The sequence below is a fragment of the Papio anubis genome, chromosome 17, assembly GCF_008728515.1.
Source record: "Papio anubis isolate 15944 chromosome 17, Panubis1.0, whole genome shotgun sequence".
NCBI classification, from domain to species: domain Eukaryota; kingdom Metazoa; phylum Chordata; class Mammalia; order Primates; family Cercopithecidae; genus Papio; species Papio anubis.
The window spans coordinates 56,483,968-56,511,633 of NC_044992.1; the positions used below are offsets into that span (position 1 = coordinate 56,483,968).

The window sequence follows — 27,666 nt, forward strand, 5'->3', positions numbered from 1 at the left end:
CTGAGGACACAAGAGGGCGCTCTAACTAATGAGTTCCGCGGCCGAGAAAAGTGGAGTGGGTGCTCCTGGGATGCCTCAGGCTTAGACACTGGGGTTACCGCAGCTGCATAGCAAGGCTGAAGCCAGCGTCCTGGGTTCAGACAGACCTTTTAGCCATTAAATCCACTAAGAAAGATCCCTGTGCATGAAGTTTCCTCCTTGGAAATACAGGCGGAAGGGAAAGTAATTTTAAACTCGTGTGTGCTCCACAGGCTGGAGGTGGTGGCTCATGCCTGCAATCCCGGCACTTTGAGAGGCCAAGGAGGGAGGATCACTTGGGCCCAGGAGTTCGAGACCAACCTGGGCACCATGATGAAACCTCATCTCTGCAAAAAAATTAAAAAATTAGCCAGCTATGGCGGCTCAGGCCTCTGGTCCCAGCTACCCAGGAGACTGATGTGGGAGGATGGCTTGAGCCCAGGGGTTCGAGGCTGCGGTGAGCCGTGGTTACACCACTGCGCTCAGCCTGGGCAACAGAGCAAGCCCGTCTCAACAAAAACAAAACAAAAAATTCAGTTGTGCTGCATAAGTAAGGCACCAAGAGTAGGAATAGGGTCTTTGCAGCTCCCGTGGCAATTGCCCTTCTCTGGTAAGGGCAAGGGACTAAGGAACTCCCTGGACACAGGGGCTCCAGCTGTCCCCAGATCATCAACAGAGATGTGAAGGTCATTAGAGGTTGTCTGATCTTTTGACCGCAATCTGAGCCCACCACTCTGAAAACTTGGAAATTGTATGACATTTTCGTGATACAACTGTGTGTGTGTGTGTTGGGGAAAGGAACCAACAGCTTTCATCATATTGTCAGAAGAGTCTAGGCTGGGCATGGTGGCTCACGCCTGCAATCCCAGCCCTTTGGGAAGCTGAGGTGGGCAGAACACCAAAGGTCAGGAGTTCAAGACCAGCCTGGCCAACATGGTGAAATTCTGTCTCTACTAAAAATACAAAAATTAGCCAGGCGTGGTGGCACCAGCCTGTAATCCCAGCTACTCAGGAGGCTGAGACAGGAGAATTACTTGAACCCAGGAGGTGGAGGTTGCAGTGAGCCGAGATCGCGCCACTGCACTCCAGCCTGGGCAACAAGAGCAAATCTCCATCTCAAAACAAAACAAAACAAAAACATAGACCTGCTTGGTTCTCTCTGTGACTTCAGAGGCCCAAGGAGTCCTCAGCACTACAGATGCATGTGGCCCCTCAGAAGACAACATTTCACAGATCTGCAAAGAGTAAAGGTCAAATTTATTTAATACAACGCCCACGAGGGTCCCTGCAGCTGTGTCACTGAGGCAAACAGGAAAAGTGATTTTGGTTAGGCGTGGTTCTCACCTGTGAAATTCCACAGCGCAATGACAGCAGCCTCTCTCCCATTCAAGACACTGTCAGGAATGTCTTAAGACCTCAGGAGACCACTTCTTTAGCAAGCAGTTTTTTTTTTTTTTTTTTTTTTTTTAGATGGATTCTCGCTCTGTCACTCAGGCTGGAGTGCAGTGGTGCAATCTCCGCTCTCTACAACCCCTCTTTCCCGGATTCAAGCGATTATCCCACCTCAGCCTCTTGAGTAGCTGATACTACAGGAATGCGCCACCACATCCGGCTAATTTTTGTATTTTCAGTAGAGACAGGGTTTCACCAGGCTGGTCTCAAACTCTGGACCTTGGGTGATCTGCCCGCCTCAGCCTCCCGAAGTGCTGGGATTACGGGCGTGAGCCACCTCGCCTGCCCTGGCAAGGAATAAATCTTTAAAAATTAGTAAGAAACATACACATTTCAATTTTTCAATTAAGAATAATATTTGCTGTAGGCACCATCTTCCTGTCTTTCAGCCTTCAGCATGGTAGAAGAAAAGAAAAAGAGTGTAGAAAAAAACAGTTTAAGAACATCTGTGCTTGTTCCACCTTCATTTTCTGTTCTGTGCTTTGCCCGAATGAACCGTGTCTTCAGGTCGGTATTTCAAAGGCGGTGCTCCCAAGTAGCCTGGTTTTCCCGTTTGTGGAGGGCGGGGTGATAGAGGGGACAGGGGGAGGCTGTCTGGTCAGCACGGTGTACTTCCAAAGAACAAGGACTACCCAAAACTACAAGCCTTTGAAGGACCAAAGGAAAAGAGAAAAAACTAGCCTCTAACCAGGCCATGTGCTAGAAGTGATTGGCTACAAAAAAGAAAATTGGTTTCTGTGTATGACGGTGCATGGAAAAGGTCTTTATCTCTGCACAAGACAAAATATTCAAGTTTCAGAATATCCCAATGGCCTGTTTGCCCTGGATCTCCTCTTCTGCCCTTCCAATTGCCAAGGATGCTCCAACTTGGTGGAAGGAGGGTATGTGGGAAATTCAGCAGCCCCTCTGTATCTCTTTCTACCCAACATTAACTCAGTAGGATGGATTTAAGAACCGGCAGCTTAGCCTGAGGAATTGCTGTGTTCTGTGGGAGCAGGGCAGGTTCATAAATAAGTGCACAGAGCTCTTGAAATATAGGGATCATCTGCTCTTCTCGGAACATAGATGTCCTTCCAGGGATGTGCATCTGGCCTCGCTGTCTAAGTTCCATCAAGGGAGCCTTCCGTTCTCTGCAGCGACAAGAAACAAGGCAAGTTATGATCACACCTCTCAAGATTGAAGATTGCCCTGATGGAGAGAAATACAAAATGGCAGACAGCATTTCTCGAAGAAAATGCAAAGCAGGGCTGTCACGCACTGGTCCCCCACCCTGCAGGGTTCTCTCTGTGACTTTAGAGGCCCAAGGAGTCCTCAGCACTACAGATGCATGTGGCCCCTCAGAAGACAACATTTCACAGATCTGCAAAGAGTAAAGGTCAAATTTTACTTAATACAACACCCACCAGGGTCCCTGTAGCTGTGTCACTGAGGCAAACAGGGCACGTGATTTTGGTTAGGCGTGGTTCTCAGTTGTGAAATTCCACAGTACAATGACTGCAGCCTCTCTCCCACCCACTCAAGACACTGTCAGGAACGTCTTAAGACCTCAGGAGACCACTTCTTTAGCAAGCAATTTTTTTTTTTTTAGATGGATTCTCACTCTGTCACTCAGGCTGGAGTGCAGTGACGCGATCTCTGCTTACGACACCCTCCCTCTCCTGGCTCCTGCCCACATGCATGTCTGCTTCTCTCCATGCCTGCTCTGTAGGGACCATAGCCTCTGTCCCAGCATACATGTTGGACACCAATCACATCAGTCCACCAAGTAACTTCATCAAGCACCCATGTACACCCAGCACAGAGTCCCGAGGGTGCCCCATTTACCCACAGAAGAAGAAAGGAAATTTTGTAAGAGATCTGGCTTCTAGCTCCAGTTCTGCCTCTAACTAACATAAGATGTACCTGTTTGAGGCCTGCTTTTTTATTTTAAAAATGAAGGACTGAACTTAGATGGTCCAACTTAAATGTTTTAAAATGATATGATTCTACCTTAAAAAGAGAATGAAATTCTGATATATTTCAACACAGAAAAACCTTGAAAACATTATGCTAAATGAAATAAGGCAGACATGAAAGGACAAATAGATGATTCCACTTATATGATGTACCTCGAATAGTCAAATTCATAGAGACAGAAAGTAGACAGCGGTTGCTAGGGGTTGGTGGAGGGGCAATGGGGAGTTAGTGTTTAATGGCTACAGCGTTTTAGTGGCTGCTCTGCCTATGGAGTAGCCATTCTTTTGTTTCTTTACTTCTCTGATAAACTTGCTTTCACTTAAAAAGAAAAAGCAAAAGCTCTGGAGATGGATAGTGGTGATGGTTGCACAGCAATGTGAATGGACCTAAGGCAACTGAATTATACACTTGAAAATGGTTAAGTATACACTTGAAAATGGTGAATTTGCTGGGCGCAGTGGTTCACGCCTGTAATCCCAGCACTTTGGGAGGCCGAGGCGGGTGGATCATGAGGTCAGGAGTTCAAGACCAGCCTGGCCAACACAGTGAAACTCCATCTCTACTAAAAAATACAAAAATTAGCCAGGCGTGGTGGTGGGCGCCTGTAGTCCCAGCTACTCTGGAGGCTGAGGCAGGAGAATGGTGTGAACCCGGGAGACAGAGCTTGCAGTGAGCTGAGATCGCGCCACTGCACTCCAGCCTGGGCGACAGAGTGAGACTCCGTCTAAAAAAAAAGAAAGAAAGAAAGAAAGAAAGAAAATGGTAAATTTAATATTATGTATATTTTATGACAATTTAACAAAAAGGATTCCTGGCTGGGCATGGTAGCTCACCCCTGTAATCCCAGCACTTTGGGAGGCCAAGGTGGGTGGATCCCCTGAGCTTAGGAGTTCCAGACCAGCGTGGGCAACATGGCGAAACCCCGTCTCTATAAAAAATGCCAAAAATTAGGCATGCATGGTGGTGTGCACCTGTGGTCCCAGCTACTCAGGAGGCTAAGGTGGGAGGAACACTTGGGCCTGGGAGGTGGAGGTTGCAGTGAGTTGAAATAGTGCCACTGCACTCCAGCCTGGGTGACAGAGTGAGACTTCATCTCAAAAACGAAACAAAACAAAACAACAACAAAAAACACCCACAAAAGGATTCCTGGATTCCTTCTGCCATCCTGTAGTGCTCTCTAACAGCTTCAAATGGTATTTGTGTCACCTATCCACCTATCAGTGCCTGGACCGTTATCTGACCCATATGCTGTTCTCTATGCTGGGGATGCAAGAAGCTGTTCCCAAGAATTTTATATTGTACCAATTATTGATAACACCACTATGAAGTAGAAGGTATAAGAGGTCTCACCAAACTGTGGAAGGGGTTCAGAGGCAGCGAGAGGGCTCTGGGCTGGGCAGCGGGGGATTCACAGAAGCAACTCTGGAGTCAGCCTAAAGATTGGATTTTGACAAATGGAAGGAGCCCTTGCAGGGAAAAAGAGCAGGGCATGCTGGGAGATACCAGAGTAGAGGGGGCTCCTGGGCAACAGTGGGCCCTGAAGAGCAGGCAGCATCTAAATCCGCTATTCTGGAAATCCATGTGCACAGGACACTCTGCTGCAGGTGGAACTCAGCAAAGCAGGAGCAGGAGCCGGAGGATGACCCAGGGTCTTGGGACTTTCCCAAGGTGAGCTGGGATAGTGCCTCCATTTTGTTCCAGCCTTGCTGGGTCTGAGGACCCTTGGGGAACAGGACGCAGGGCTGAGGTACCCCAACTAGAAAGCCAAGGCTCTGGCCCCTCCTCTGCCAGGAGAGCCCCATGCGAGTGGGCCAAGCAAGCTGTGCTGGCCCCAGAGGCTGGAGGTCTGCCAGTGCTGGCAGCCACCCTGCTCCGTTTCCTCTGCTCTGCCTGGATGGGGGAGACAGGACTCTGGTGTCCAGCCTTTCTGCGGGCCCCAGACCAAGTCCCTCCCCAGACACCTCCGCTCTTCCTCTGTGGGGGCAGTCAATGCCTGGGGCACCATTGCAGAGCCAAAGCCACAGACAGGAAGGGCTGGGCCACAGTCAACAGGGCCTTAGGGGTTTCGAAGTAAAGGTTAACACGCTCACATCCAAGGCCTGGGCTTGCTGTGCTTAAATCAGAAGCCAGCCATCAGCCACCCGAGTGCGGCTGTGAAATCGCCCCGCCTTGTACCCGGAATATGGTGTCATTTTGATTTCAACACACTCTGGGATCTCCAGTTCCTGCTTCTACAAAATGCTGCTTCTACTTGCAATAGACCAGGTCTGTGCCGGGTGCTCATTCAACCCTTGCAACAACCAGATGAGGGAGTTTATGATTCCCAGTTTACAGATGAGGAAGCAGAGGTCCTGAGAGACCAAGAAATCTGCCCATGGTGACATGGTTAAGAAGCGGGAAGTCAAGTGTTAATGTGGGTCTCCGATTCCTAAGTCAAAGCCTGGTCTTGGTTGAATCCTATGCCTTGGGTAAGCAACTGCTACGTTCTCCATATGTGGCAGGGTCATTTCATGGCCAAATCAAGTTAAGTTCCCCCATCCACACCTACTATTGCCCAAGTGATGAAAACAGCTTGAAACCAACCAGCTTGTATGTGGTGGTTTGCAGCTTACAGCTTTTATATGGTGGTTGCAGTTGCTCATTTCATCCTTAAGAAAATCTTAAGAGGTTACTCTTATGATCATCGTCATCACCATCTCCTCCACTTTATAGAATGAGCCTGAGGAAGACAGGATCACCCAAAAGACAGCTGGAAAACTGGAGCTCCCCTCCCATCCCCTGATCCCATCACCTGGGCAGTTTCCACTGTAGCCCAGCTGCCTCCTGGCCTCCAGGAAGTGGGGAGGCGAGCTATAGCTGGCAATTGCCTTCCTTTCTGTAAGAAGGCAGGGTTCTCTCCAAGATCCCAAGACTGTCGTAGGTCCAGATTCACCCCTTTCATTTAAGTACAGGGTGTTCTCTTCCACGCTATCTGTCTGCGTCGACCACACACACAATTTATAAACAAGGTAAAAATGGCAGAGGAAAAATGAAGTCAGAATGTGCCATTGAAGCAAGTCAAACAATACCAAATTAGTCTTTGGCTAAGTGGCTATCTCATTGTTAAGATATTTCCTCCAATGTTTTCAGAGGCAACGGCCATTAAACAACTGGGAATGATCGCCAGGTTTGATTTCAGGAAGGAAATCTCCTCCCATTTCCCCACTAGGCAATTCAATTAATTTTCTCCTGACCCACACCAGCTGATTATTAGGGAAGCTATACCTGCTTCTTTTATAAACAAAACCCATTTGCTTAAAGGTTCAAAATTCCTTTCCCAATGGCTGGAAACCCTGTGCTCCCACCAGATGACTTTATTCTTTTTTCTGGGGGGACAGGGCCAGCCATGGGTGAGCTCTCAGGACCATCCTGGGAGCAGATTTTGATGCCCAAGGGCCAGCTTCTGGGGAAAGTTCTGTCTGGCCTGGAGCTCAGAGCCTTTGTCCAGAGACACCCTTTGGATCCAAGACAAAGTAAATAAGTTGGTCCTACAGGGTGTTTTGGGTGGACCCAGCCATGTTTATCGCTCCGGGAGAACACATCTGTGTCCCGCACTGCCCAGGGAGCAAAGACCTCATTTTTCACTCTCTCAAAGAGATTATTGCTGGAACAGCAACTTCACATCTTGGAAGGAGTCTCTGTCATGACAGAGGACTGGCCACGGAGTATAGAGGCCCAGGCTCTATTCCTCACTCTATTAGCTATCCAGGTGGCCCCAGGCATGCTGTTCTACCAATGCAGGCCTCAGTTTCCTTATCTGTCAATTGGGCTCCTTGTCCCAGTGACACAAGAGTCTCTGATTTCAGGAGTCTGAGTGGGTTTTGGCTAGAAAAAAACAAAACAAAACAAAACAAAACAAAACAAAAAAAACCCATTCATTTCATTCCTCTTTTCCTTAAATTCATAGCTTTCTTCCATAAAAGGAATATCAGTGGCTTCCTGTCTGTCAAAGGCATAACGAGCTCTGTTTTACAAGAGTCCAGACATGGGCAAAACAAAGGAAGCCAGGGGCCCACTGGAAGAGCTACCAGAAATCTTGCCGAAGGTTCTTCCCAGACCTAAAAGAAGTTTATACGGCAAATGCCTCATTTCTTAAGATATTAGCTGCCCAGTTAACTCCTGCATTGCTGGGTAGCTCACAAAAAGGTTGGGAGTGGAAGACAGGTCTTTGCAAAAGTTGAACGTGGGCCTCTGTGTCTTTCATAAACCCTCCCATCTGCCAAATAGCAGATTCCTAACTCTATTTCCTACAGAATGAAACTTCTTAACAAGACAAGGCATGTAAGTCCTTTGGATTTAAGCCCTGACTTATCTTTCTCCCGTCACTTGTCACTGTCACACTCTTCTTCTCCCATCCCATGCTGCTTGAAGCTGGTCATCCCTCACCCCTGTGCTCCTGCTGATCTTTCTCCCTCGATGCTGCCATCACTCCATTCATTCTTCATGGCCCATCCAAATGATTCCTTGGGGAAGAGGCCACTAGCCAGGTCTCTCTTCTGTGTTCCCATAGGCTCTGGCATAGCTCACTTTGCTTTATGATAAGTGATCACATGTCTGATTCCCTCAACAGAAGGTGAACTGAGAAGGAGAACCTTGTGTGTCTCCTGCAGCTGATGGCCTGGTGTGTAGTGGGTAATTAGTATCGGCTAAATTGCACTGAGCTGTCAATTCTCCACTCCTCCAAGCATACACCCTAGATCTGCCTCACTTCCAGAGCCTAGACTCTGCCATTAATCGAAATGTGTGCTTTGCTTGTTTGGTGCTAAGCACCCGAGAGTCCCAATCCCTTCACATGTGGGCTGAGATGTAATGATGGAAATTGCAAGAGAGAATATTCAAAATCGGAAGTGGCCAAGGCTAGTCAGAGAAGCCCAGGGCTCCTGGTCTGAAACAGACTAGGGAGTGGAGAAGAATTCGTGGGAATGCAGAACGTGGGTGAGTCTGGAAATATTTCACTGTTCAGTGGAGTACTTTTAAATATAATGTATGTGAAATGTGTACTTACAGAGTATCTGTTTTCCATGGTATCTGCAAAACAAAGGATGACATGGCAGTGAGCAATGCAAAGAACCCAGTTCAACTGCCCCAACAACGTCACAGGGGCAGGAGCAGGCCGAGAAAAGAGGGAGGAGGCAAGAGCCAGGAGACATCAGCCCGCAGGTGCCCTTAGAGGTTTCTGGCTCCCGTGTGCAAAGACAGGTTCCCCGGGACCCTCTAGCTCCACATGACATGCATATAAAGTCCCTGGCACTTCATTTAAAATTTTCTTTATTTTTTTTGAGACAGAGTCTCCCTTTGTCACCCAGGCTGGAGTGCAGTGGCACCATCTCGGCTCACTGCACCCTCTGCCTCCCGGGTTCAAGGAATTCTCCTGCCTCAGCCTCCCAAGTCGCTGGGATTACAGGCAAGCACCACCATGCCTGGCTAATTTTTTTTGTATTTTCAGTAGAAATGGGGTTTCACCATGTTGGCCAGGCTGGTCTCGATCTCCTGGCCTCAGGTGATCCGCCAACCTCAGCCTCCCAAAGTGCTGGCTATGTCACCATGTCCGGCCTCATTTAATATTTTAAACAGTTTTTAAAAGATGTAGTATCACGGCCAGGCGTGGTGGCTCATGCCTGTAATCCCAGCATTTGGGAAGGCTGAGGCGGGTGGATCACCTGAGGTTGTGGAGACCAGCTCACAACATGGCTAAACCCCATCTCTACTAAAAATACAAAATTAGCCAGGCGTGGTGGTGGGCACCTGTAGTCCCAGTTACCTGGGAGGCTGAGGCAGGAGAATCACTTGAACCTGGGAGGCAGAGGTTGCGGTGAGCCTGGAGATTGCACCACTGCACTCCAGTCTGGGCGACAGAGCAAGACTCCATCTAAAAAAAAAAAAAAAAAAAGAGTAGCACATATTTTTTTAAGAAAAAAAAATGAAAACTATGGGAAAGTAGGAAGTAGCAGATAAAAATGATCTCTGGCCTCATTCTCCAAACCCTGTTGATGCTTTTTTTTTTCTAGTCATTTTCCACTATGATTTGACTTTTTGGGGGGCAGGGAGGCAGGGGAGCAGTTATAATTATACAGTATATGCCACTTTATAACTTAACTTTTTCATGTAACATGGCTTTATAAACTTTTTCCGGTAACTTCTCAAGCATAATTGTCCAATTAGCTACTAAATAATTGTTAAATGGATGTGCAACTATTGACTTCACCAATTCCTTACTTTAAAAATATAGGTTCTTTCCAAGTTTTTGCTCTTTTCAATAATACCACCAGTATCCTCCTTGGGAATAAAGCTATTTCTAGATTTCACACTATTTTGTCAATCCCTTCTAGGAGCAGACTCAACAGAGCAGGAGGCAGAAGCATTGCCAATGCTCTTAGCAGATCTGGGCAACTCTTTCCCCTTCCCCTCAGGAGTCTCTTCTCAACTGCCCAGGAGCCCACACCACCTTCTTTTTTTTTTTTTTTTTTTTTTTTTTTTTTGAGCCAGAGTCTAGTTCTGTCGCCCAGGCTGGAGTGCAGTGGCTCACTGCAACCTCCATCTCCTGGGTTCAAGCGATTCTCCTGCCTCAGCCTCCCAAGTAGCTGGGATTATAGGTGCCCACCACCATACCCGGGTAATTTTTGTATTTTTAGTAAAGATGGGGTTTAGCAGCCATGTTGGCCAGGCTGGTCTCAAACTCCTGACCTCAGGTGATCCACCTGCCTCAGTCTCCCAAAGTGCTGGGATTATAAGGCATAAGCCACCGCGCCTGGCCTCACACCACCCTCCTGGCAGGTGACATGCTGTGTTTGCCTGGCCCTGCCAGTCTGCAGTTGTGCAAATGGTCCCAACCAGATGTCAGCAAGAGGACAGTGAGGGTGAGAAAAGCCAATGAGAGCAGGAAGCTCTGCATGGGTGGTGGGTGATCCCTGCCTGCATTCATTAGAGATGGTCTTCACTATGAGAGGCAAGTGACAGGTATGGCTTGCCCTTCTGGAAAGGACCAGGACCCCACCCAATGGTCAGCGGCCCATATGTTGGGGCAGATCCCCAAACAGCCGACTGTGGACCCTGACTTGAAGACAGAGAAGTCATGGGAACCTCACCTGCTGCCTGGGGGAGACCCCAAGAGGTGATGCGGGCATTGGGGATGGTTGCTGTTCTCAAAGGTGGTGGAGAGAATGGTGGGAGGGCCATAGGTCCTCAGTCTTATCGAGAAAAGCATGCCAAGGGGCCTCGGTATAGAGCCAGCCCCAAGCCCACATACAGCTCCTCCTGGACCTCGGGCAGGCTCAGGGCCCATCTGTCACAGCAGGGGTCACAACCCTTCTGTTTCTCTAATTTAGAAATATCCTGTTTCCCCAAGTCCACCTCACCCTAACACCCTGTCTTATCACAAGTCTTTTGCCCCTCCCCCATAGAAGGAACAGAGCCAGAAGTTCCTCAGAGGCCCTTTTTCTGTCCTGGCTGGGCCAGAGGCTGGCGTCAATAGCCAAATGATGAATCAGCCCAACGGTAATGTTGAGCCATTGTGTCAACTTCCATGCATTGAGTGAGGTTGGGGACAGCACCCCCAACGCAAATCTGACCTGCAAGGACCCAAAGGATCCCGTGATTCCTGGAACCTCCTAGTCTCCCAGGGGCTCTGGAACCTCCTTCCCAACAGGGAAAGAACCTCAAGTCAGCATTTTCTAAAGCAATCCAAAGACACAATGCTAAAATCTCAAATACTGATGGAACACCCACTCCACGCACACTTGCAGTTCTTGATTTTTGGTAACAGAGCAGTCACCACCAAAGTAGAATTGGAGGTAGCATCCATTTTTTTCATGGGATGCTCTTTTACCATCTTGCACGCCAAAGTAGGAAATGGCTCCCTAGGGGTAGGGTTGGCAGTGCCCTCTGGCCTCACTGGCTCTGGGCCTCACAGGATGGGTGGGGACTGATCCTCAAGTGCTCTTCTCTTCCTCCCATGGGAGACTTGGCACAGAGGCCTCCTTTTCTTCGGTTCTTTCTCAGCCATTTCCTGTCACGGCTACTCTCAGCCCAGTCACTCTTGGTATACTGGCTGGCAGGGGATGAGGTGAGGACTAGGGTTTCTGCCTCCTTAAGCAACACCCTGGAAGTCTGAATTCCAGGCAAATAGAAAGTAGAAGGTAGACCGGGTGCAGTGGCTCATGCCTGTCATCCCGGCACTTTGGGAGGCTGAGACGGGCAGATCACTTGTGGCCAGGAGTTCGAGACCAGCCTGGCCAACATGGTGAAACTCCGTCTCTACTAAAAATACAAAAATTAGCTGGGCGTGGTGGTGCGTGCCTGCAATCCCAGCTACTTGGAAGGCTGAGGCATGAGAATCACTTGAACCCAGGAGGCAAATGTTGCAGTGAACCAAGATTATGCCACTGCATTCCAGCCTGGGTGACACAGCAAGACACAGTCTCAAAAAAAAAAAAAAAAAAAAAAAAGAAAGAAAGAAACAAAAACAGAAAACAGCAACAAAAAAGTAAAAGATAGACATTGAGTGAACAGATTCTGTGATGGGGAGGTGGGCCTCTCTGACTCCATATGCATGGCTGGTGCCCAGAGCAAGGTTCAGCACCCATCCAGAGCCACAGTAATCAGGTTGGATGTGCCCCAAGTCACCTCCCAAGACAGAGGGCAGGCAAGAGCTGGCATTGGAGAGAAAAACCAGCCCTCCTGTTGGAGGAGTTGCAGGAGGTAAATTCCTCTAGCCAGGGTTTCTCCATGGTGGCCCTGTTGAAATTTTGGGCTGGGTGGTGTTCTGTGGTGGGGAGAGGGCTGTCCTGTGCATTGTTGCATGGTTAGCGGTATCCCTGGCCTCTATCCGTGAGACGCAGTAGCATTCTCTTCTCTGTCCACCACGCAGTGACAACCAAAAGTGTAGTACTTAGTGCCACTGAACTGGACACTTAAGAGTTAGAATGGTAAATTTTATGTGATATGCATTTTACTACAATTTTAAGAATAAAATTGTAAAAAGTAAAAAAAAAAGTGGGCCAGGCACTGTAATCCCAGCACTTTGGGAGGCTGAGGCAGGCGAATTGCTTGAGCTCAGGAGTTTAAGACCAGCCTGGTCAATATGACGAAACCCCATCTCTACTAAAAATACAAAAAAATTTGCTGGGTGCAGTGGTGCATGCCTGTAGTCCCAGCCCAGGCCTTTGGAGGCGGAGGTTGCAGTGAGCCAAGATTGTGCCACTGCACTCCAGCCTGGGTGACAGAGAGAGACCCTTTCTCAAAAAAAAGGGAAAAAAACATAGTGTAGAATTCTACTGTATATCTCTAGGCCGTAGAAAGTCAATAGGGAAACTGAGACACACAGGATCCCTGCCAGTGCTGTGTCCATCCCCTAAAGCGGGGAGGCAGCTGAGTAGAAGGGGCCTCATGATACAATTTAAAAAAAAAAAAAAAAAAAAAAAAAAAAAAGCTGTGCTTAGAGCCAAAAGCCAAGACTGGAAAGACCAGGCAGCTCCCCGCTGTCTGCAAGCTTTCCCATCAAACTCCAGCCTCCTGTGCCAGCGCCCAGCTCTATCTCCTCGGCCCTGGGGCTGCTCCTTGGAGGCAGGCCTGCCCCATGCCCTTTTGCTTATCTAGGGGAGGGTCTATTTTGTATTAGTCAGGGGGTGAAAGGGGGTTTAAGGGCCAGAACTGTGCCCTGTAAGCCAAAATAGGCAACCCTGAAGTACTGCAGGCTAGAAGATGATGGCGAACAAGAGGAGGAAAGGTCAGCGAAGACTCCGCTCTGCACCCAGCTGGCTCACTGATCTGTCCAAGACCTACCCCACACCGGTCCCCCTGTTTTAGGGGGGGTCACTCAATACCACCTTCCCTCCAATAAGCACAGTGTTTCTGGGTTTTACCTGCCCACCAATGCTGCAAGATCCCTCCAGGATTTCTGGAGGGTGAGAAAGACCCTACTCCTTCCAACAAGAACAGAGCCTTAGCGTGGCACAACCGGAAAGGAACACGCAGCATCAAGAGTGGGTCTCAAAGCCCGGGTCCCAGTGTGACTGCAGCAGCTGCACGTGGGCACTTGTTAGAAATGCAGGTTTTTGGCACCACTCCAGACCCAGTAAATGGGAAATTCACAGGGAGTGGGGTGCTGCCAAACAATTGATGTTTTAATAAAGCCCGAGGACCACTGACCTGCATCCAGCCCATCCCTCACCTTACAGAGAAGGTGATCAAGGTCTCAAGAGGCTCTACGACTTGCCCAGGGTCACCCAGGCCACAGTAGAATATTACTCTTAATGTCTAAAGTAGATGGGAGCTACTTAGGAGGCTGAGATGGGAGGATGCTTGAGGCCGGGGGATGGAGGTTGCAGTGAGCCACGATCATGCCACTGCACTCCAGCCTGAGTGACAGAGCCAGATGCTGTCTGGAAAAAAAAAAAAGTAGACAGAGTTCTCCAATTATGCCGATAACATGAAAACTAGACTAAGAAAGATGGAAAACAGAGAAGAATGCAGTCAACTGGTTTGGCAACAAACAACTGACAGCAATTGGTAACAAACCAATTGAGAGAAAAAAAGAGAGGGAACAGGAAGGCTTTGAAGAGCATGACTTCAGCCAGGCTTCCTGGGTTCAATCCCTGCTCTACCACTGGCTGTGGAACAAGGACAAGTTAGTTAACCTCTGGGCCTGTTTCCCCATCTGCAGAGCAAGAATAATAATAGAACCCCCATCAGCTGTATGATGATCTTGAGGATTAAGGTAGGGCTCCAAGTGTCTCACACACAGGGAGTGCTCAATACATATTAGCTGTAACTGTGACCGAGGAGGAAGGGACTCTCCCAACCACAAGAGAATTAGAGTATAGGGAGAAAAAAATCAACACGGAACAAAAGAAATCTGCAGTCTATAGAGGTGGAATAATATCCAGGGGAAAGAGTTGCTGAAGAATTTGGCAATGATGAAGAATCTGGGGATGGTATGATGATGTATAAGAAATGATGATCTGGCTGGGCGTGCTGGCTCATGCCTGTCATCCCAGCACTTTGGGATTTCGAGGCAGGTGGATCACCTGAGGTCTGGAGTTCAAGATCAGCCTGGCCAATATCGTGAAACTCTGTCTCTACTAAAAATACAAAAAAAAAAAAAAAAAAAAAAAATTAGCTAGGCGTGGTGGCAGTAGCTGTGGTACCAGCTACTCAGGAGGCTGAGGCAGGAGAATCATTTGAACCTGGGAGCTGGAGTTTGCAGTGAGCCAAGATCACGCCACTGCACTCCAGCCTGGGCAACAGAGTGAAGATCCCATCTCAAAAAAAAAAAAAAAAAAAAAAAAGAAAAAAAGAAAGAAAGAAAAGAACAAAAGAAAAAGAAATAAATAAAGAAATGATGATCCTTAATGAGCTCTGGGCTCTGGAGAGGACTTGAACAAAGAGAGGTTGAGAATGAGTGTGGGAGAAGCCTAAGTGGGTGGGTCATTGCTGGCTGAAGGATCTGGCTCCTTGGAGAATCATCTCACCTCCCCCAGGCAGAGAGGAGGGAATCTCTCCGATTTCATGTAGGGAGTGGAAGAAAAGAGATTACTTAGAAGATGGTTTATATTAAGGAAGTCCCAGAGAATTTAGGAGAAAAATTCCTCCAATGGATGCCTGCTTTCTAGCAAACCAGTAAGAGGAAAAGAAAGAAAGCAAAGCCGAGCATTCAGGTGGCGCACGCCTAAATCCCAGCATTTTGGGAGGCCAAGGCGGGTGGATCGCTTGAGCCCAGGAATTGGACAACAGCCTGGGCAACATGGCAAATTAGCCAGGTGTGGTGGTGTGTGCCTGTAATCCCAGCTTCTCCAGAGGCTGAGGCAGGAGGATCGCTTGAGCCCAGGAGGTGGAGGCTGCTGTGCACCGTGATTGTGCCACTGCACTCCAGCCTGGGTGACAGAGTGAGACTCTGTCTTACAAAAAAGAAAGAAAAGAGAAGAAAAGAAAAGAAAAGAAAGAAGTAAGGAATGAGACAGAGAGAGAGAAAGAGAGAAAGAAAGAAAAAGGAAAGAAAGGAAAAAGAAGAAAGAAAAGAAAGAAAAAGAAAAGAAAGAAAGAAAGAGAAAGAAAGAAAGAAAGAAAGAAAAAGAAAGAAAGAAAGAAAGAAAGAAAGAAAGAAAGAAAGAAAGAAAGAAAGAAAGAAAGAAAGAAAGAAAGAAAGAAAGAAAGAAAGAGAGAGAGAATCAGTCATATCCTACAGGCTCCTCTCCTCAAGGAAGCACTGAGAAACAGGAAATCCCTTGGCTTCCAGGACCAGAGGCTTCTAGGTGGGTTGGAGACACAGCCATGCAGGACCCAGGGCTCTCTCTACCTTCACCCCTGGGCAGGTTAGAGACCTGTCAGGTTCCCTAATGGTCTGCCAGTTTAGAGACCAGGTTGCAGAGTCCAGGTGGCCCAGGTGGTGCTGTGGGAAGGTCCTGGCCTGGGAGTCAGGGTACTCTGGTAGTACTCTAGTAGTACTCTGGGCAAGACACTGAATTCTGTAGGGTTCAAGTTCCTCCTGTGTTTTTAAACTGAAATTGATTAAATGCTCACTCTGTGGCAAGGATAATACCGTGACTGTGGGGATAACCAGTACTATCTCCCATGATTCTATCTCATTTAACCCCATTTGCATTTAACAGTTGAAGAAACTGAGTCTCTGAGGGGTAAGACATCTTGGTCACAGTCACACAGCTGGTTGGGGGCTGCCTCGGAACGGGGACTGCGATGTCTCCCAGCAAAGCCTGTGCCCTACACCGCTTCAAATCCTACAAGAATGGGTTCTACGATGCCTGTGGTTTCAGCCTGAGGGAGGGGTCAGGTTCCAACAGCCCAGACACCAACCTGGAGACCGTGAGAAAACCCACTTGAACAGCCAGCTGCCCTAAAGCAGATGAAGGAAATCAGAATGTGCCACCACAAAATATGGCCCTTTGGCATAAGGATGATCTTGAGCTGGTTCAGATGTAGAAAGAAGTCTTCCCAGGGCTTCTTCCATCTAAAAGTGGAAACTACTTCTTCCTTTTTTTTTTTTTGAGTATTTCAGATAACAAGAGAAAAACAAAGAGGGCCTCTGTTTTTCTCTTGTTAATCTGTCTTATCTAATTTGCGGGCCCCAGTCAGAAAACCTAGGAGAGTAAAGGGAAAAAGTTGAGTTTTTTGGAACCCACAGTCTCACTCTGTCACCCAGGCTGGAGGGCAGTGGTGCAATCACAGTTCACTGCAGACTCCACCTCCCAGGCTCAAGCTATCCTCCTGCCTCAGTCTCCTGTGCAGCTGGGACTACAGGCACGTATCACTACACTCAGCTAATTTTTTTTCTATTGATTTTTAATTTTTTTTTTTTTTTTACTTTTTTTGTAGAGATGGGGACTCACTATGTTGCCCAAGTTGGTCTCAAATTCCTGGGCTCAAGCGATTCTCTCACCTCAGCCTTCCAAAGTGCTGAGATTACAGGCATGAGCCACCATGCCCAGCCCTAAAAGCAGAAACTCCTAAGAAAAGACCCAAAGTGCTGAGATTACAGGCATGAACCACCATGCCCAACCCTAAAAGCAGAAACTCCTAAGAAAAGACGCCTGCTGTAAATATCCCCATAGAAGCTTTGTGGCCACTTGATTCACTTCCCCAGTTTGCCACCCTGGAAAGCCAAAAACCATTTTTCCTTTGTCTTGTCATTTCTCTACATATTTATTGCTCTTTGTTAAGATGCTTTATATATTTATTTTTATTTTTATTTTTTTGAGACGGAGTTTCATTCTTGTTGCCCAGGCTGGAGTGTAATGGCGTGATCTCAGCTCACTGCAACCTCTGCCTCACGGGTTCAAGCAATTCTCCTGCCTCAGTACAGGCATGTACCACCATGCCTGTATAATTTTTTGTGTTTTTAGTAGAGATGGGGTTTCACCATATTGGTCAGGCTGGTCTCCAACTCCTGACCTCAGGTGATCCACCTGCCTCGGCCTCCCAAAGTGCTGGGATTACAGGCGTAAGCCACTGTTATCAGCCTAAGATGCTTTATAGACCCCAAGTGCTAACTGCCCCTTTGAGTTACTCATCATTGATGTTTCTCCTGTGTGATTTGCATTATGTATGTTAATAAACTCTGTTTTTCTCTTGTTAATCTGCTTGTCCAATTCGCAGGGCCCCAGTCGGAGCACTTAGGAGAGTAAAGGAAAAAAAGTTAAGTTTTTCCCTTCCTATATAGACTCTAGAACGCACACTAAGGTGCCTCCCTCTACCTATAAAAGGGCCTCCAACCAGTAGCCTCAGATGATCACAGACCTCGCTGGAGGCCTCGAGGCAGAGGTGGGAAGGAGCTGGCCTCCTGCAGTGAGGATCCCTGCAGCTTTCACCTTCTACCATCCCACTTCCCAAAACCGAAGACAGTACACCTCAGTGATCAAGAGCGTGGAGTCCACTCCGGGGAGGAACGATTCTCAGGGGCTTGCTTGCTGTGTGATCTTGGGCAAGCGTCTTATCCTGTCTATGCCTCAGTATCCTCAACTGTAAAATGGGATTTGTTGTGAATCCCATTGACAAATCCCATTGAAAGAGACGATGTACTTAGACCACTTAGCACATACAGTAAGTGCTCAAATAGGAGCTTTTGCATAACCAAAGCAACTGAAAGTGAACTCTTCAGCTCTGTCCAAGAAAGTGAACAATCTCAGGGACCACCAAGAAAGCAGAAGGGGCATTTTTGTACAATTGCACAATGGGAGCAACTTTGAACCCTACCTCACTTATAACTTTCCCTTACACTAGACAAATAGAAAACGCCTATTTATTGTCAGATTTGCACTTTGTTAGCTCTGAATATATGGAGATTGTGAAATGAGGTACTGGAGCCAAAAATTTCCCAGAGAATTGGTTATTCAGTAATTATTCAGGGTCAAATTCTGCAAGGGGTTGAGTTTCTGTTCTCCTTTCAAATATACCAACTTTTAAAAGTGAAGTAAGGAGTGATCAGTGTTTCAGATAAAAAGCAGGGTCTTCAGAGAATTGGATGGTTCTTTTAAAACAATGCTTTTTGCCTGGCGCAGTGGCTCACACTTGTAATCCCAGTACTTTAGGACACCGAAGCAGGTGGATTGCTTGAGCTCAGGAATTCAAGACCAGTCTGGGCAACATGGTGAAACCTCATCTCTACCAAAAATACAAAAACTTAGCTGGGCATGGTGGTGTGTGTCTGTGGTCCCAGCTACTTGGGAGAATCACAAGCCTTAGGGGCCAGGGGACGTCGCATGGAGGTTGCAGTCAGCTGAGATGGGACCACTGTACTCCAACCTGGGTGACAGAGTGAGGTCTCGTTTCAAACAAAAAACAAAACAAAACACAAACAGTGATCTCAAATATTGGCAGCATCAGAAACATCTGAGGCTGGCTAAGTTCAGATTCCAGAGACTAGTTTTGTGGGTCTGGGCTGGGTCTGATATTGCTGCTGCTGGTTCGCCGACTGCAATCGGATGAGCCATCCTTTTACGTTTATTTATTTATTTTGAATAAATAAATAAAGCACTTACTGAGCGCTTAATGAACCACCGCTCCCAGCCGGAGTAGCCACCCTTTGTAGAAACGTCCCGGACCATTTTAATGATTCCCTTTTCAAGAATCCACTTAAATAGAGGTCTGCTGTACAAAGCGAGATACTTACATAGTCACTATTTCCCCCACAATGTTTATGTCTTTTAGATTGCTGACTTACTTTCAGAATTTAAAAGTTGTCATTGTGTATTTCATTTCACCAGAATTGAATACAGTTATTAAAACCTCCCCCCCGAAAAAAAGGACTTGTTGAACTCCCCCAATTCCGGGTCTGCTTAAGCTCTGTGCTCAGCTCTGGGGGAAGCCCGTCCATGAGGAAGCAGTGGGTCATCATGGGAAGCGAAGTGGGGCCAGCCAAACCAAAAGAAATAGAGCAGACCTGCAAACCCACACCCACTCCCAAAGTCAGTCTATTGTCAGAAAAGCTGAAGCTGCTGGGCACGGGGCTCACACTTGTAATCCCAGCACTTTGGGAGGCCGAGGCATGCGGATCACCTGAGGTTGGGAGTTCGAGACCAGCCTGACCAACTGGGAGAAACCCCGTCTCTACTAAAAATACAAAATTAGCTGGGTGTGGTGGCACATGCCTGTAATCCCAGCTACTCAGGAGGCTGAGGCAGGAGAATTGCTTGAACCCGGGAGGCAGAGGTTGTGATGAGCCGAGATCGCTCCGTTGCACTCCAGCCTGGGCATCAAGAGCAACCTGTCTCAGCACCATGGAGCATGGTGGCTTCCAGCCCAGCCACCATGAAATGGAGGCAAGGAACTCCTGAATCCTATAATGGAGGCACATGAGCCAAGATCAAACAACAAACCCCTGTTCATTTTTACATGTAAGACCCATATCAAAAGAAAAAAAAAAGAAAGAAAGAAAGAGAGAGAGAAAAAAAAAAAAGAAAACAGAAAAAACAAGAAAGGCTGAAGCTACTGGGAGTCTCCAAAACAAAACGCTCGACGTCCAAGACTTTGGGGAACCCCAGCCACCAGGGCCTGTGTGGGGAGCAGGTACGGGTCACTGGCTGGGGTCAGTAGGCACTCAAGAAGTGCTTGTTGACTAAACGAATAGTAAATGTAATCCGAGGTGACTTTTTAAGGGGGGTGGGACAGAGGAAGCCTAGAGCACTGGTGTAAGAGGTGGCACCCCTTTTTTGGCCTTCTTTGCTTCCTCTTTTCTCTGCCCACTCCCAAGGCCCCATCAGTGATTCTAAGGGGCATCCATTCCCCAGGTTGGGGCACTGGGGAACCTCACTCACCAGGGACAGCTTTCCGGACTTCAGTGTACACTGTCTCTGTGCCCTTCTTTACTAGATCTGGAAAAAGGACAAGGCATAAGTTAGTAGCTGCCTCTGGGAACCAGGTCAGTCCACTGCAGTCATAGGAAAAGGTCTGAGGCTCTGCAGGCAAGGCTGTACCCCACCACTGCACCCCACTAGAACCAGGTCCAGAAGCACCCGGAGACCTTGTCATTTCTGATATTAGAAGATCCTGGCTGGGCGCAGTGGCTCACGCCTGTAATCCCAGCACTTTGGGAGGCTGAGGCGGGCAGATCACTGAGGTCAGGAGTTTGAGACCATCCTGGCCAACATGGCGAAACCCTGTCTCTACTAAAAATTCAAAAACTTAGCCGGGCGTGGTGATGTGTGCCTGTGATCCTAGCTCTTCGGGAGCTAAGGGATGAGAATCGCTTGAACCCAGGATGCAGAGGTTGCAATGAGCCAAGGTTGCAATGAGCCAAGATTGTGCCATTGCATTCCAGCCTGAGCAACAGAGTGAGACACCATCTCAAAAAAAAAAAAAAAAGAAGAAGAAGAAGAAGAAGAAGAAGATCTTGGTTTACCCAGCATCACCCCTAGTCTGGGAATAGGAGGTCAGCAGGTCATTGTGGAGCAGGGCCACATGCTCCAGAGGAATCCTGGACCTGAGGGGCCACGGATGGAGGGGCCCCAGCAAGGGCCTGCAGCCTCCAGCTTGGTGGCCCCGTTCCTCTTCCCCTGCCACCGTGACCCTTGTCCAGACACTCTGCCAGGTCCCTCAATGCAGGGTTGGGCTATGGCCTCCCCATCACCTGAGAGCCCAGACCCCGGGATCCAGAACCAGATCCCAAGGTCTGGGTTAGAGCCTGGGGGTTGTCAGTGACCCCAGGAATAGCCAGGACTGAGAACTCTTACAGGGTTAGACAGCTGGGCTGGCTGTTTTCACTGCTGGCTCCTGAAACTCATTGCAGTTTCTGGTTGGATTGGTCTGGGGGGCGGGTCCCTGGTGCTGGTTTTTTTAGCAGCTCCTCAGGGGCTCTACTATGCAGACAAGGCTGAGCTCCTCTGGGTTAGACCCTCTCAATATAGCAGCATGTTGACTGACCCAGGGTGTGGTGTACACCTGGAGGAGACTCAAGGGCGCCCTTCCTGCCATCTGTTTACCTTACACTGGGGTATGGGCACAGGATGTGTACACAAAAATACACAGCGTACACACATGCACACTCATGCACACAATGTATATACATTCTATGTACACTCTCATACAGTGTGTAGGGTATGTCTGCACACATTGTATACACATACAGCACGTACATACACACTGTATGTACAAATATGCAAGCTGGGTGTGCACACACATACATACCCACCAACCCTGAGGAAACAGGATGGAACCTGGCCACTTCCCAGCTCCTGTCACCTGCACAGAGGCCCAGGAAGCCTCTCTGTAGAAAAGAGCCTGATGTCGTGTGGGCCATTATTCTCCTTTTACAGATGGGGAAAGGGAGCCCCAGATAGGGTAAGGGACTTCCTGTGCCACGGTCAGTGCATTTCCCTCCTCAGAGTGGGTGGCCGGGGTGTGACCCTGGACTCTACCTGCACTGAGATGCCCTCGTCTCACCATGCTCCAGGGACACCCCACTCTCACCTCCTGGCCCCACACACACTCCTCCACAGCCAGTACTGCCCTTTCTCCCTGCCCCATTTCCCTGCAACCCTGGTAGAGCTTCACGCATGTACCAACACCCCCACACTTACCCTCCCTCTGTGTCCTGGGACGTTACAGGGCCCCCTGAGCTCCATAGCATGTTGGTGACATTTGTCTACAACACACTGACATGACTTATTCCCAAGACCATCTCCCTGGCACCTCCTCTGGGGCAACAGCTGGGGTCTTGGACATGTCCCATTCCTGGGCTTGCTCAGCTGCCCAGGGGCACCTGTCCAAGTTTGAAGTGACAATAATGGTGGTGGTTTCTGTGTTAGGAACCATTTGTGAGGTGAAAGCCTGGGGGTGGGTCAGATCCCTACAGTTGAACTTGGGGCATTTGGGGAGACTAGGGCCTTACACTGACTTCCCCAGGGCACCAAACAGGATTTGGAACTCAGTAGAGTGACTGAGCCACCAGGGTACCCCACTGCTGGGACAGCAGAGATGCCCACACACCCCTCATTCTCTGTGGTGCCAGATGTGGGGGCCTCAAGGGAAGCTGTAGGGATCCCCATCCCTACTGGGGGATCCTCCACATCCCCAAGACACCGTCTGCTTGATGTCAGGCCTGGCCAAGTCACTCACTCAGCAGAATCCTAGCCACCTAGTGTGAACCCCACACTGTGGAAGAGGAAAGGTGATCGGGCCTGGTCCCAGCTTTCAGGAGCTCCAGGCTGCAAGGCAGACAGGTGCACAAACAACGCAGACACTGCAATAAATGCTGCCGAATGCCATGTACCAGGTGCATGGTGCGGGGGCAGTCACGGCCAGCTCACCCTCCAACCCAGGCCTACAGTGGGGCTGGGGCAGGTGGGGAATAAATGGAGGGAGAGGTCTTGGTGTTTGGGCCTGGGGGCCCAGACACCTTGCACACTTTAGGAATCCCATAGTCCCCAGGCCCACAAGGGGCAGCTGGAGACCTCTCTGGTGGCCTTGGGGATGCTGTAACACTCATGCCAGCCAGGGCAGCAGGGGAGGCTTCTGCTTCTTGGTGGAGCTGCTAGAGTTGCAGCTGCTCCCAAATCTGCCCAGCTTAGTGATGGGGGGGCAGGCAGAGTTGTAGCTTATCACTACCTCCCCTCCCCACCCACTCCACGGCAGCAGCTGCCTGCTAATGAGTAAACCAGGCTGGCAGGCTGTTTGTCTCTGCTGTCAGGGATGTTTCCGGATGGGGCTTGATTTTGGCTTCTGTTTTTCTCTGTGTTAACAGAGAAGGAGATGGCTTCAACGTCATGGGGTTTTCCCAGCAATTAGTCTCAGAGCAAACATGCAGCATACCAGGATTTACTGAGTTCCTTCCTGCCCCTCCTCCACCCCAAGTGACTACTTGGTTGGCTGCCACTAGGGTCAGAGCTGGATGTGGTTCCCATCCCCTCCTCCATAGGAGGAAGAAGCCTTGAGAACAGGGAACTGGCTTGGTTAAGACCAGGTCAAATGTACTCACCACTGGCCTTGTACCCACAAAGCCCCTTTTCTTACCTGGTAATACCCGGCTCTCCACCCACAGGAAGGCAGAGAGGGAACACCTGAGGCTCAGGCCTGACCTCCCCCCACACTGCTCCTTAGCTGCCAAGGAGGAGGATGGGTCTAGAAAACTCATATTGAACTCCCAAAAAGCTCTCCATTGCCCCCAAGTGACCCTCCTTACGGGTCTACCTGGACCTCTGCAGCCCACACAGCGTTTTTGCAAATGGGAAAGAGGGGCCAGTTAGGTGATGGCACCCCTGCAGCTGCACAGCGTGGCAAGGAGGACACATGCTGACCACCTCTGCTTCACCCAATCCTGGGGGGTCTCGATACCTCCTAATTTTACAATTTTTTGTAGAAATAAGTTTTTGCTTTGTTGCCCAGGCTGGTCTTGAACGCCTGGGCTCAAGTGATCCTCTCGCCTCTGTCTCCCAAAGTGCTGGCATTACAATACCTCCTTCTTGTCTTTTCAACCTTTCCCCGTCTTTGAGTAAGAAAAAGAAAACCAGGGCCAGGTGCAGCGGTTCATGCTTGTAATCCCAGCACTTTGGGAGGCTGAGGTGGGCAGATCAGTGAAAGTTGAGAGTTCAAGATCAGCCTGGCCAACATGGTGAAACCCTGTCTCTATTAAAAATACAGAATTAGCCAGATGTGGTAGCAGGCACTTGTAATCCCAGCTACTCGGGAGGCTGAGGCAGGAGAATTGCTTGAACCCGGGAGGTGGAGGTTGCAGTGAGCCAAGATCGCACCATTGCACTCCAGTCTGGGCAACAGCACGAGACCCTGCCACACACTCACACACACACACGCACACACACACACGCACACACACACAGCAGCAGCAGCACAGCAGCAGCAGCAGCAGGCAGTAATTAGGTCTCCCATCCTGGCCATTCAATTCTTCATCTGGTACTGCAATCTGAGTCCAAGATATATCTACAATAGAATCCATACATTGCTAGCTCTGTGCCCGCCCATCCCTCTTGCCTGGTGATAACATACTAGTCTCTCTGCTTCTGTTCTTGCTCTCCTTCAGTCTGTTTTCCATGCCAACCACAAGGACTTTTTTTTTCTTTTTTTGAGACGGAGTATCACTCTATCGCTGAGGCTGGAGTGCAGTGGTACAATCTCGGCTCACTGCAACCTACGCCTCCTGGGTTCAAGCAATTCTCCTGCCTCAGACTCCCAAGTAGCCAGGATTACAGGCACATGCCACCATGCCAGGCTAATTTTTGTGTTTTTAGTAGAGACAGGGTTTCACCACGTTGGCCGGGCTGGTCTCAAACTCCTGACCTCAGGTGATCCGCCTGCTTCGGCCTCCCAAAGTGTTGGGATTACAGGTGTGAGCCACCGTGCCCGGCCAAGGACATTTTTTAAAGAAGAAAGTTGAAAGCTGTTACTTCCTTGTCTAAATCCTTCCAAAGGCTCTCGAATCCACTTAGAATAGAATGCAAAGAAATCCTCGGAGGCCCTGCATTCTCCCCAGCTTCCTGTGCCTGCTTTCTGTCCTGCTCACTCTGCAGACACAACGGCCTCCTTTCAAATCTTGGATGAGCCAAGCTCTGAACTGCCTCACACTGCCCTTTCTATTTCCTGGGACTTCCTATTTCCAGGAGAGACACCCCTCCCTCCTGGTAGGGCTACCTTCTTTGCACCCTTCTGGCCCTGCTTAAATGTCACCCCTCGAAGAGGCCTCTTTGGGCCATCCAAGCCAGAAAAGGTGTCACCTTTTATGCCTTCTCATCGCACCCTGTTCTTCCCCTTCCAGGCACTTATGATAACTGGCGCCACCCAGCCTTTGCTGCAGTGTGTTCCTGGCTCCCTCTCAGGCTGTCCCTCCACAAGGGAGGATCTGTATGTGCCTGTGCTGCCTTCATAGTGGCTGGTCCATCACGAGCCTTAATCACAATTTGTTATCTCAACAAGTGAATCACTTTACAGTGAAATAAAGAGGAAGAGGCCAGGCATGGTGGTTCACGCCTGTAATCCCAGCACTTTGGGAGGCCAAGGCGGGTGGATCACCCGAGGTCAGGAGTTCGAGACCAGCCTGGCCAACATGGTGAAACCCTGTCTCTACTAAAAATACAAAAATTAGCCGGGCATGGTGGCGCATGCCTGTAATCCCAGGTACTTGGGAGGCTGAGGCAGGAGAATAGCCTGAACCCGGAAAGCAGAGGAAGCAGTGTGCCGAAATTGTGTCATTACACTTCAGCCTGGGCGACAAGAGCAAGACTGTCTTTAAAAAAAAAAAAAAAAACAAGAGGAAGAGAGCTTCAGGCCTGCCATGTTCCCCACCCCTCTCAGGTCCAGCCTAGACTCGGAAGTGAGTTATGCAGATTGGGCAGTACACAATCCCCGGGGGCCATTCTGTTGGTAGGCTATGGGAGTGTGCCCCAGTGGTGCAGCATACAGCCCAGCGGCTCTGCGGGGCATTTCCTTACTTTCCTCTGTAAGGAAAGTTCTGTGCATACACCTGCTGACACTCAGCCCAGGCTCAAAAAGGGAAGAAAAGGAGAAGTGCAAGACTCTTCCCAGATCATGGAGCAAGGGGTGATTTCAGGACCCCATTGCCATGTGGTCTGGCTGGCACAGCCTGGAAAACTGCACGCATTCAGCCTGCACAGTCTGGAAAACTGCCCCAGGCCTGCCTGGCTAGGTGGATGCAGCCTGGGGTTAGCCTCAGAGGAAGGGAGACAGATGGCAATGATCCCAGGGAGCTTCCCAGCTGGGCAGGAAGATTCTGAGACTGCTTCCTTTGAGCGTGCAGGAGCCACTGTTTCCTTTGAGCGTGCAGGAGTGTGCAGTGACCCCCGGGGACTGTGTACTGCCCAATCTGGATTAGCAAAGGAGGAGGAGGGTTAGGAGATGCATTTTTAATTTTTTTTTAGACACAGTCTTGCTCTGCCGCCCAGGCTGGAAAGCAGTGGCGTGATCTTGGCTCACTGCAACTTCTGCCTCCTGGGTTCAAGCGATTCTTCTGCCTCAGCCTCCCCAGTAGCTTGGATTACAGGCACACGCCACGACACCCAGCTAATTTTTGTATTTTTAGTAGAGATGGGGTTTCACCGTGTTGGCCAGGCTGGTCTCAAACTCCTGGCCTCAAGTGATCCGCCTGCCTTGGCCCCCCAAAGTACTGGGATTACAGGTGTGAGCCGCCGTGCCTGGCCAGGAGATGCATGTTTTTTATGGTGCCCAAAGCAAACGAGATTGATGTTCTAGCATTTGCTATGAAGCAGCCCACTCTGCATCCATTTCCCCAGCACAGAATCAGAGACAGGGACTTCCAGGCCAGCCTGCCCTTGAGAGAACCACATACACAAAAACAAAACCCAAGGTGTAAAATCAGTGCCACTGCTCACACGGACAGGGATCTTGTGCTTTCAAAAGCCTTTACCTAAGTGTCCCTCTAAATGGCAAAGCACTCGATACCTTGAAACATGCATTTGATTTACACACATTCAGTCTGCACAAGCAACTTTAGGAACACACTGGGTGTGAACAAATTGCTCAGTACTTCCTAATTCCCTGGCACTTAGTAAGTGCTTAATAAATCTTACCTATTATTAGTAGTATCATAACTAATAATTATCAAAAATTGGCCAGGTGTGGTGGCTTCTGCCTGTAATCCCAGCACTTTGGGAGACAAAAGTGGGTAGATCGCTTGAACCTAGGAATTTGAGACCAGCCAGGGCAACATGGCGAAACTCTGTCTCTATTTTTCTTTAATTAAGTTTTAAAATTATTGAGGCTGGGTATGGTGGCTCATGCCTGTAATCGCAGCACTTTGGGAGGCTGAGGTGGGTGGATCATTTGAGGTCAGATGTTCTAATTCATGCTGGCCAACATGGTGAAACCCCATCTCCACTAAAAATACAAAAAAAAAAAAAAAAAAAAAATTTTGCCGGCTGTGGTGGTGCACACCTGTAATCCCAGCTACTCAGGAGGCTGAGGTGGGAGAATCGCTTGAACCCAGGAGGCAGAGGTTGCAGTGAGCTGAGATTGCATCACTGCACTCCAGCCTGGGCAACAGAGTGAGACTCTGTCTCACCAAAGAAAAAAATATATATATATTATTAAAAATATATAAATAATATAAATATACATAAAATATATAAAAATAAAAATACATAAAATATATTATAAAAATATATTGTATATACACAAAGAAAACATATATATATTTTCATATATATATATTTATATATATTTTTTTCATATATATATATTTTTTTATATATATATTTTTTCATATATATA

At 48.7% G+C, this 27,666-nt stretch overlaps 1 protein-coding gene across 10 annotated transcripts in view; it reads right to left on the reverse strand.

Annotated features, from left to right (window-relative positions):
• Positions 1-1,254: 1,254 nt before the first annotated feature.
• The window catches only part of PECAM1 (platelet and endothelial cell adhesion molecule 1), an 82,619-nt gene continuing 56,207 nt past the window's right edge, over positions 1,255-27,666 (reverse strand). For 4 of the 10 annotated variants that reach the window (XM_009191013.3, XM_031657690.1, XM_009191012.4 and 1 more), the window contains 4 exons: positions 20,229-20,285; positions 8,471-8,493; positions 6,218-6,401; positions 1,255-2,600 (listed from right to left, as the gene is read on the reverse strand). In XM_009191013.3, the coding sequence (XP_009189277.1) occupies positions 2,581-2,600; positions 6,218-6,401; positions 8,471-8,493; positions 20,229-20,285 (284 nt within the window). In that variant the 3' untranslated portion in view covers positions 1,255-2,580. The remainder of the gene's footprint in view (positions 2,601-6,217; positions 6,402-8,470; positions 8,494-20,228; positions 20,286-27,666) is intronic. The other 6 variants (XM_031657691.1, XM_021929323.2, XM_021929322.2 and 3 more) reach the window with 5 other exon arrangements.